Here is an 11,267-nt window from a genome sequence, read left to right on the forward strand (position 1 = left end):
TTCAGAGTTTAGAGAATAATAGATGGTTAGGTGCAATGGAAGAGGAAATGCAATCTCTAGAGAAAAACAAGACGTGGAAGCTGGCACAACTACCAAAAGGGAAGAAGGCGATTGGTTGCAAATTTGAAGACACTATTGAAGTTAGTGTTATGAGAAGATGTTCGAAGATGTGGAATATCGCCAAGGTGGAGATTTGTTGAATATTGGCAATATCCCACATTAGGAAAAGATAGAAAGGGAGGGGGTTTGGTTTGTTATATATAGAACCCCTCCCCCTTTGGTTGTATCATCCCAAAATCTTCTCCTTTGTAATATTTCTAGAAGAAATATTGATTTGGTAGTGTCCGAGGACGTAAGCTAAATTGGCCGAACCTCGTTAAATCTCTGGTATTTTATTTCTTATTTGTTTGCTTATATTTAATAGCTTTATGTTGGTTATATTTATTTAGTTATTATTGCTATAAATATCTAAGTGAGTTCTGTCTAGTTGTTGGGTTTTAAGCGGGACCATTTGTGACCCCTCCAATTTAACTGGGAATTTTCTTAGTATAATTGTTGGCATAATAATTATCTAAATATTTCTGATAATATTGTTATTAATATTATCGTCGCTTCCGCAACAAACCTAACCAGCAATCATTGATTGCCACCTTGTTCAAGCTTTTCAATTTCTTGACGACGCTTTCTTTCAGCCTGTTGAAGTTGTCGCTCAGCATCCTTCTCTTCCTCAATTTGATCAAGATCATCAAATTCCTTGTACAACAAGCAACTAAGAAGACTTTTAATCCTAAGATGAGTTAAAAGGGATTTCTATTATACTTACAGAATAGAAGACCATCAGAAATTCACATACACACTTGCACCAGTCTACGCTCCAACAATGGGACCAACAAGTTACAGTTTTAAACTTCTTTCCATCCAAAGTCACTTAAATTAAAACATTAACATTGATTTGTAAATCTAGAGCACCTGCTCCATCCAAAGGTGTCTTCCACCAGAAAACAGAAGCGTTGTACCCGCTAATGACCATCCCAAAAGACTAATACGTTAATGACCATCCCAAAAGACTAATACGTTAAAACCATTTATCAGACGTAGTCAAAAGCGAGTCAGCTTGGACTTGTGCCGACTCTAGAGACTTCCCTCAAGGGAGAAACCACAGTAATACCGAACAAACTCACCGGAAAATGAAGGGTGGCTAGCAAGAGAAAAAGGAAGTGGCAATGGAGGTGAAGAGGGAGAAAGAGAAAGGGTGGCTAGAGAGAATGGAGCGGACTATTTCCGACTAGGGTCAACGACAACTACGCAGTTGGTGACCACCTTAGAAGCAAACAAGAGCAACTACAAGGAAGGGGAAAGGGAGAAAAGGAGGAGAGGGAAAGAGGAAGATAGTGAAAGAGAAAATTCAACATTAAAAATATAAGTATAAAAAAAAGTAAATATCGAGTTAATTAATTAATGATATTATTTATATACACGATGTAGGTAAGAAAAAATATTTTATATCAAAAATTTATTTTTTAATAATTTACTTAATAATGACTTTTGATGATAATTTGTTTATAAAATGCATTAAACATGTGTTCAATTCTTAAATATGTTAATTTTAATTTTTTATTTAAAGATTATATAAAAGTATAAAAAGACAAAACGCAATCAAGATAATAATAATATTGATAATTTAATAATTATATTAAACACTTTATTAAATTGGTGTCACTTATAACCAGGTCAACAAATCAATTATTAAATTATAAATACTCATCCTTTAAATTATAATTAATTATAATTATTTTATTTAAATATTACAAAAATATATAAAAGCGTTATCAAAATAATAATAGTAATAATTTAATAGAAAATGTATTTTTAGTCTTTTCCAAGGTTGTAAATAGTAATATTGATAATATAATATACTTATATTTAAGCACTTTACTAAGTTGATGAGCATGTACTTATATTTAAGCACTATATTTATTAGTGTCACTCTTGACCGAGTCATCAACTGAAATTGTAAAATTACAAAAATACTCATTCTTTTAAATTATAAGTAATGCTATTATGGTTAGGGGTCATATTTGTTTTGTTTGACCGGGCAATTTAGATTTTTTTTAATAATCCATCATAATTTGATTCGGATCTAAATTTTTTCATATTAAATTTTTGTTTTGATTTTTCAAAACTTATTTTCGTAACTAAATTTGTTTTATGAATATTGAATATTATTGACAAAATTTCAAAACTTTTTTCATAAATATTTCTAAAAAACTTTATTTTAAATATAAAAACTTTATTTTTATATCATAAAAATTAAAATTAATTATATATTAAATAAACAACCGTCCAAATTCTTCGAATCAATTTTTGATATGATCTAATTTTTTTCCAAGCCTTAATTATATACTTCTATAACATCTTTAAATAAAAAAATAAAAAATTATAAAATTTAAATATTAAACTAGAGTTCAATAATATTAAAATACAAAATCATCACCACTTCGCTATATTCATTATTAACTAAATTTTAAAAGAATATTTTTTAACATAAATATAAAAAAAAAAGACTACAAAAGAAACAAAAGGGAAATGATAATTTCAAGACCATAGCAAACTCAGTGCCATTGTGTGAACAACAAATCAATAAACAGAGTATTTTGAACCTCAGCAACATCTGTTCAATTGAGGAAATAAGCTTAACAAAGAGTTCCAACAGAAGCTTTTGGAGAGCCCTTCAAATTTTTCTAGATACTCCAATGTCTTAAGATGATGCTTTCAGAAAAGCTCTCCCAGGTTGACGATTTGCCAAAGGTCCATGGCATCCAAGAAGCTGCACATTATAAACACAACTTTCGCTTTTAAAAACACAATAAACACAGTAGTAGGAAAACAGAAAATATTCAGCTCCATGAAGGGAAGGAAGTCCTTCACAAGAGCTATGAATAGCTATATGATGTATTACATTCACAAGATCACAGAAAATAAATCATCGGTTGTTTGAAAGAGATCTATCGTTTTACTACCTTTGCATTCACACCATCTGGCATAATCCTGTTCTCAGACTTCCACTTCAGATAATCAGCGCGGTTGTACTTGGTGAATCCCCTGACAATACCAAAATAATTGTAAACCGGATTTCAATAGCATAGGTGACATGATGTTGCAAATATGTCCAGAATATATATTAAAATGAAAAACTTTAAGCAAAAATCAGAGCTTTTGTTCCCAAATACACACTTAAACATTATGTAGAACAAACTCAAGCATTTCAATTTGATGTCCAAGAAACAGAAAATGCATACCACTTCCTGCTAACAATAATCTTTTGACGACCGGGAAACTTGAACTTTGCACGGCGGAGGGCCTCCTGTGCATGGTGGCTGTTGCTGTCCTTGCAACGAACTGAAAGCAGGACTTGACCAATGTCAACTCTTGCACATGTTCCCTGAGGCTTCCCAAAAGCACCCCTCATTCCAGTCTGAAGCCTATCAGCACCAGCACATGAAAGCATCTTGTTGATCCGCAGAACATGGAAGGGATGAACCCTTACCCTCAAAAGGAACGCATCCTTCCCAGCATATTTGGCCATGTACTTGTTGCAGGCAATGCGAGCAGCCTCCAATGCCTCACTTGAGACATTCTCTTTCTCCCAACTGACAAGATGGACACAGAAAGGGAACTCGTCAACACCTTTTTTCTTCATCCCAACATCATAAATTCTGATCTTAGGATCCGGAACACCACGGCAATATCGAGATTTTGGGTATGGCTTGTTCTTGATTTGGCGATAACACCTTGCAGGTCCTATAAGGAAGAAGTTCAGAAAACTAACACAAGCATGACACTCAATATCAACAGAATACAACCACTTTCTTATTTAATGCATGATAGAAACATAAAATAATATGAATCTGTTAGCAAGAGAAGTTTCTAGAAACCAAACATTAGTTAAGGCATGCAAGAGAAGGAGACATAATAGATGTTTCAATATGTTGTCATGTTAGAATTTTAGTTTAGGCACCCTCGCAAACAAACTTCTAAAGCTTTCTGTAGCGCTGCAGTAAGCCAAATGAGCTAATCCCTAGCACTGACACGGAATGCCAATTTAGAGCGGCTTAGCTGAACCTAGTAAGGTTTAGGGTTTAGGGTTGAAAAACTGAAAATTTTGTGGTAAGCTGAAATTAAAAGTTCCTTTTTCAGATGGCAATAAAAAAAAAGCAGATGGTGATGGAGATGAGACTGGTAGTGAGTGATGGGTAGAAAATAAATCCAGATGCCATAGGGCTTTGTGTTTAGCATGCAACTAGAGGAGTGTAGTAAATGTAAAACCTAATTGTGGAAAATTAAGTACGAAAAATTGAAAGGAAAACAAACAGCATTCAACGTTACTAATATATATAAAAACATCAATGAATTAACAAAAATCACAGCAGAAAAGATTTCAAGAACAGCTGTAAGGGCGATTGGCAAGCAATAGAAGGAAGGAGAGAAACTTACTCCTCCCCATGGCGTCGTCTGGCCTTGAGAAGAAGAGAATTGCAATGATTCGAATAATGCAAAAACCCTAGCCGTCTTTATTTCTTCATTTCAACTTCAACCATAGCCCATTAACCCAACCAAAAAGCCCAAACCCCAACCCATGCCCTATAAACCTTCAATATTCAAGAGTCGGATTACCCCTCCAAACCCCAAGTTTTGGTCTCGATTTTAATATTATAATATTTTATTTTATTTTATTTTATTTTTATATATTATATAATTTATATTACGCACAAATAATATTATTAATATAAACATTAAAAATATGATAACTTGTCTCTATTTAAAATTTTAATAGAAAACATAAATTAATTTTTTAAATTATTTTAAAAAATTTAAATAAATCTAAAATTAGCGTAACTTAACCATTTAACTTCAAGTCTCATATTTTTAGGAGTTAAGTTTAAACAAATAAATTACGTTAATATAATACAGTATCTCGACTCAAATATGACCCGAATTGAGTGTCGTAATACTGTTTTTATCTTATATGTTAGTGTTTTGTATCGTTAACAGTGTTTTTTTTAAAAAATAATTACAATACATTTTTTTAACTTCATAAGTGAAATTAAAGAATTTCGCATCTATTTACCATACAATCGTGTGTTACCCTCGTAATTTATAAAACAATTTCCCTTATTCTATATATCTTAAAATATAAAATTACATATTTTACGAATTACCAAAATTAATAAATATTTTAACAATTAAAGTCTATTCCATGTTTATATTATATAAATTAAATTCCATAAATAAGGAAATTCAATCCAATTTGAACTCTTCTTTTATATATATTTTCATCAAATAAAGCCAATTTGATTTTAAGATTAATAATTGAAAATTGAACTCTAAGAAATAAAATAATCTTATGTAAAATTTATTTGTTTTACTTATCATAGAGTAATTATAATTAATAAAAATGTTAATGAAATTAAATTCTAACTTATAATAAAAAGTATTTACAATGATAATTTAGAAATATAATACTGTGAATAACAATGACTACAGCTTGCCTTATCTCTCTCTTAGTGTTCATTCTTCCATCTTGATAATGACTTTCCTTGGGAACAAAGACTATTGTAAAGCAATTTTTTGTCCCAGAAGCACTTTTGTAAAGCTCAAAAGTGCTTTTTGTCCCAAAAATACTTTTGAGAAGTAGTGCAAAACTGGCCTTTAAGACAGTCTAGGGGTAAGGGATATACAAAACAATACAACAACAAATAATCACATCTAAGGTGTTCTATAAAGATTTTGAGAGAATAATCCCACTGAAGTTGTTTCTTTTGCCCAATTCTTGGCAGAGATTTTCAATCTGTGGGTGGGTGTTCTCTTTATTCCTAGATGATGGTATTATCTTCTCCATACCTTTACCAATATGATTCTCATCTTTCAATGGACCAAAGCCTGCAAGCAGCAGCAGCTACTTCTGAAACCATTTTAGAGGCATCTTCAGCCTGAAGAAACAAAAAATTAAATCAGAAAAAGCACTGGTACTAGAGTTTTTTCGACTCCATAAACAGGGTTGGTTAAAAATTTATATATAGGGGACACTTGGAAGTTCTATAATGCCAGTGTACCAAATAAAGTACCCAAAAGAGATACATTTATATTTATATATAGGCCAATGAAAGAAGGAAGACCTACCAATGAGCTACTGGAATTCAGAAGTTTGGGTGTAGGTGGGCTCTCAAATAATAGCTGGGATCTCAATATGGCTGGAATTACATAACAAATCAATATTGAGGAATAAACATTAAAGCAGACAATTTTCACTATCACTAACCATCCACAAATTAACCGTTTCCTCCAGGCACTATCTCTCAACATCTCAAAGAGGAGTTCCACACAGAGTGATTAAGCAGTATCCCCTAAATATCCACACAGAGTGATTAGTCCTTGATTTATTTATCAATTCATCTTTCCCTCTGCTGTCTTTCTTGTTTCAGTTAATTTTTACACTGATGAGAATTTTTTATTCATATAGAAAATTTTTGAAACACCAAAGTTTTTGTAAAAGGTTCTTAATGTTTTCTTGATCGAAGTTAGTAAAGCATTGGTTAAAAGAGCCAGTAAGATAGGGTGAATATTTTATCAAATGGAAAGAGCTACAACTTTTACCTTGGAAGTTATGACTACATTCTGCTGGTAAGCACAGCTGCATTGAATTAAAGCAGCTGCTCTGTCCACTGAGATACGAGATGACTTATTCACCGAAAACAGCTCAGCCCACTGAAGCAGCCACATCAGGAATATCATCAGAGCTAGATGGGTCCACCAATAGTTGATCCCTCATAAGCGACTGCTGAGCATGACCAGTATTTATTCCAGATGCAAGCCCCTTGGAGAATTGTGCATACATTGCCTCGTCAGGTATCAAACCTGATTTACACATCTCAATTAATTGATTGAGGGCTGAAGGATATGGATAAGATCTGAACAACAGTTTAATTACACTGTTTATTGTACGATGGTCCAACTCAACTTCTGTCTTGCTGATTTCTTGCATCAACTGTTTGACCATTTTGAGATCTCTTCCCTTACAGAAACCAGAGATGACCAAATTATATGTGTGTGCATTAGGAAAAACACCAACTTCCTTCATCTGGCTGTACAGTGCAGAGGCTTCATATATCCTTCCACTCTTAAAAAGTCCATAGATGGAAAAATTGTATGATACAACATCTAGAGGGTATTTCTCTTCAAGTGCCCTCCTAAACAATCTGAAGGCTCTGTGATATTTACCAACTCTTATGAGCCTATCTACGATAACAGTATGGACATGAGCATCAAGACCAGGGTAATACCGTATTAATGCTTGATAAACATTAACAGCTTCATCAAATCTTCCTGCTCCACATAGCCCGCTAAGTAATCCAACAAAACTATACTTGTCAGGTGTTAAACCTCTAGCAAGCATGTAATCATATAACTGTACAGCATGCAATGGATAGCCAGCCTTGCAAAAGTAGTTAAGTAGGGAATTACAGACCATTAGGTCCCCTTCTATTGCAAGTCCACTAGCTATATTGGGTAAAAGAGAAAACCTCCGGGACAAACATATGTTGGATAACAAAGAGCAAAATGTATAAGAATCAGGTACCAGATTTCGGTCAGACAAGCTCAGAAAAATACCAAATGCATCATCATACCTCCCAACCTTAGATAAACAATCTATTAATACATTACAGAGAACCAAGTCAGGAACATATCCATCACATTCCATTCTATTTAGAATGCTAGAAGCAGAATTGACCATTCTGGAATCTAAGAATCCCTTGATCAAACTAGTGTAAATCACCAGATTAGGTGAGCAACCAGTCCGAAGCATCTTTTAAACAAAGCATAAGCCAAACCAGGTTGATGCAACCGACAAAGCCCATCAATCAATATACTCCAAACATTCATCGATACAGAAGCTCCAAGCGTAATCATCAAACCCAACACTTGATATGCCTCTGCTAGCCTACCCATTTTACAGAAACAATTCAAGATCATCTCAAATGTCTTAACATTTGGATAATATCCCAGCTGGATCATTCTTCTACTAACATATGAAATGTTAGACAAATCACTCAACTTGCATAAATTACACAAAGCAATATTAAAGGTCAAGAAATTGGGAAAGTGGGTATCATTCAAAACCTTGATAGCTTTATCAACATGACCAATTCTATACAAAACATCCATGACCACATTACGTGCAAATGTATTAGGAGTAAAACCAAAAGCGGCCATTTCGTGGAAAGTCTCAAAAACCATTCCATATAATGCACTACGCCAATAAATCCTCAACAAAAGCAAGAAAGTTTGTGGCTTTATCACACAACCAATATTTTCCAATTCCCCAACAATTCTTCTCACGGTTAGATACTTTTTGGTTAACGGGGAGACAACATTAACCATACAATCAAACGCTTGAGCATCATGAAAATAATTGGGTTGCTTAGCACACCATAAGAAAAAGCTCAAGGCAATCAAATTAGAAGGGCATTTGAGTAGAGTAGAGTGAACGATTTGAGGATTAATAATAAGTGTCTTTTTTTCACCAGAAAATGCTTGACTTTTATCAGTTGAACTTACCTCTGGTGCTGAAAAAAGGCGAACTGATATCAAACGAAAGGATGTGAAGATAGCGGTTGCTGGCGTTGAAGGGAGGAAGCCCCAGCGGCATCTCCATATCATATTCTAAGCAGTGTTTCAAATAGTAGTGGCCTAATGGTGTCTATTACGCAGTTGCGGCGTTGTGACCAAACATCACACCGATAGAAACGGTTCAAGGCCACAAATAGCAGTCTAACGAATAAAAAAAAAACAAGAACAAGAGTATGAGGCGCAGAGGCAGAGAGCAGAAGGTTAAGTTTAGGGTTACAAAACTTACATTTAATTTGCTGGTCTGTCGGAACGAAAGACGAGGCGGCGGGAATGGGATGTGGGAAGAGCTCCAAGATTAACTCGTTGAGAAATTACTAAAGTATCTTATCATATTTTAAAGGTTAAATTCTTCTACTAGTCTATATACTTTGCCAAAGTTTCGAATTTAGTCTATGTACTTTAATTTCATCATTTTTGGTCCTTGTACTTTTCAAATTTTAAAATTTCAATCCTCACCAAACAATAACTGTTAAATTTATTAAGTTAAGTTCTACTATTTTTCAAAATCTAGTACGACAAACATATTATCATATATGTAATATCATATCAGCTTGTTATTTTCACTTATTAAAATTTCAATTAATGGATTAGCATTGTCATCTATGTTAAAGAATGAAATTTAAAAATTCAAAAAGTATAAGGATATAGAATAATCCAGTTGGAGAATATAGACTAAATCTACAACTGTACACGTAATACAATACTAGTAATTGAATTTAACCAAACATATTTAACTACTACCATTTGGGTCATGATTAAAATTTCAAAATTAAAAAAAGTACAAGGATTAAAATTGACCAATTCCAAAAGTACAGAAACTAAAACCGATCAAATTAAAGTACAGTGACTAAATCCATAACTTTCACAAAGTACAGGGATTAATAATACAATTTAACTTATTTTAAATATGTTATTTCTGGTGAAGTTTTTTTTCTTTAATCTTATCTTTTCACATGTAAAATTAATTAAAAATTGTATTCGATGAACTTTAACATTAATACTATCTAAAAACGATAAAAGTACCATGAAGGCCCCTGTACTAAAAGTTAAATTGTATTTACTTTTACTAAAAAAATTGAGTAAATTAATCTCTGTAAGTTAGATAAAAAAGTAAACCGACCCATCTACATTAGTATGATGTATATGTGCACACCATATATCATTATCAAGATATTTTGTCACTTACTTTGATTATAACTTAAAACATTATAACTTTTAATATATCACCTTTACCATTTCCACTAGAATTATATTTAATTTATTTATTAATTTTTTAAATTCTCTTACGAAAATAAATGTGTCATAATCTAATATGAATTTATGATTTCGTATTAACATTTGATGGATGCTTTTATTTGATATTTATATTTTTTAGTTTTTTTTATGAATTTTTTTAGGTTAATAATTGAATAACAAAAATAAAAATTTTATATTCTAACCAGTTGTGTTTGTTAATATATAATTAAATAGAAGCTGTTCATTAAAAAGAAACAATAGAAGATAATAATCATTTATATATATATATATTATTTAATAAAATATTTTTTTTCATAATCATTATTAAAATTTTTGACGAAAATTATCTATCAACTAACACTCAATGTTTTTGTCCACGGCATATCATATTTTGTTGACATAGCATTTTTATTAAATCTATTAAAAAATCAATTTTTTAAAAATATATATTAAAATTTATAAGAAAATAAAAATATAGAAAAACCCACTATTGATACACTACTAACATATTCTGCATTTTTTCTGTTTAACCTAAGAAAATTAAAACATGTTGATGATGAATTTGCAGGGAAGAAAAAGAAGTTGAAGTTTCGTGATTATTTTCAAGATATGACATTGGCAAATAACACCAATTTTCCTTTGGTGTTGCTATTTGCATTGGGTTTATCCATGGTTATGTCTTAGGTGTTAGCAAGATATTAATATTATAAATGTAAAAGTTATTGTTTGGTGATGATTGTTTACTTCAATAAACATCAGTAACGAGAGATTATATCTATTGTTTTTGTGAGCCGTGTATAAAGGCATCTTTGAAATATACATAATTCGTCCTATTGTAAAAGCTAACCCAAAAAATTATTCTGAACTCAAAATATTCTAAAGTAGCATTTGAATCCCCATGTTCAACTGCTTTCATCGTCTCTACTTGCAACAAGTTAAATTTTTGAAGCTCATTTTCTCATATCCCCTAATTTGGTCAGCGAAGAATGACATCATCTAGGAAGGTTGGATTCCAGCTCATCTCATCGCTAATACTTCAGCATTTGCACCAGCTGGAACTTCACGAAATGACCTTATTAGGTTATTCTGTGCATGATATACAACATTTTGTGTTTCTCCAACAACTCCACTTCTTGATTACAATATAAATACTTAGTAACAACATCCCTAGGTTTGGGTCTGACTTGGTTCCTCCAAACCTAACATTGAAACCAAGCATATGAGCATAGCTTAGATAAAACGATTGAGCATCATCTAAGCTACTGAATTCCATTCCTCTCCAACTTCCTCCGATGATAATTTAGTAGTGTTGATAAAAAAAAAATTCATGAACCTGTCTCTTC

At 32.1% G+C, this 11,267-nt stretch overlaps 2 protein-coding genes across 2 annotated transcripts; both read right to left on the reverse strand.

Annotated features, from left to right (window-relative positions):
* Nucleotides 1–2,572: 2,572 nt before the first annotated feature.
* LOC107962208 (60S ribosomal protein L10) lies at nucleotides 2,573–4,626 on the reverse strand. Its single transcript, XM_016898515.2, has 4 exons — nucleotides 4,495–4,626; nucleotides 3,300–3,801; nucleotides 3,021–3,102; nucleotides 2,573–2,827 (listed from the first exon to the last, which is right to left on the reverse strand). The coding sequence occupies exons 1-4, from the start codon at nucleotides 4,502–4,504 to the stop codon at nucleotides 2,759–2,761; spliced, it is 663 nt and encodes a 220-aa protein (XP_016754004.2). The 5' UTR covers nucleotides 4,505–4,626; the 3' UTR covers nucleotides 2,573–2,758.
* Nucleotides 4,627–5,446: 820 nt separating this feature from the next.
* Nucleotides 5,447–9,016, reverse strand: LOC107962207 (putative pentatricopeptide repeat-containing protein At1g16830). The gene is given in 5 exon segments (XM_016898511.2): nucleotides 5,447–5,990; nucleotides 6,181–6,404; nucleotides 6,655–7,869; nucleotides 7,872–8,829; nucleotides 8,915–9,016. Coding segments are annotated over 2 exon segments (1,959 nt in total). The 5' UTR covers nucleotides 8,719–8,829; nucleotides 8,915–9,016; the 3' UTR covers nucleotides 5,447–5,990; nucleotides 6,181–6,404; nucleotides 6,655–6,757.
* Between the last annotated feature and the right edge of the window lie 2,251 nt (nucleotides 9,017–11,267).

Source organism: Gossypium hirsutum, chromosome A05 (assembly GCF_007990345.1).
Source record: "Gossypium hirsutum isolate 1008001.06 chromosome A05, Gossypium_hirsutum_v2.1, whole genome shotgun sequence".
Classification (NCBI taxonomy): domain Eukaryota; kingdom Viridiplantae; phylum Streptophyta; class Magnoliopsida; order Malvales; family Malvaceae; genus Gossypium; species Gossypium hirsutum.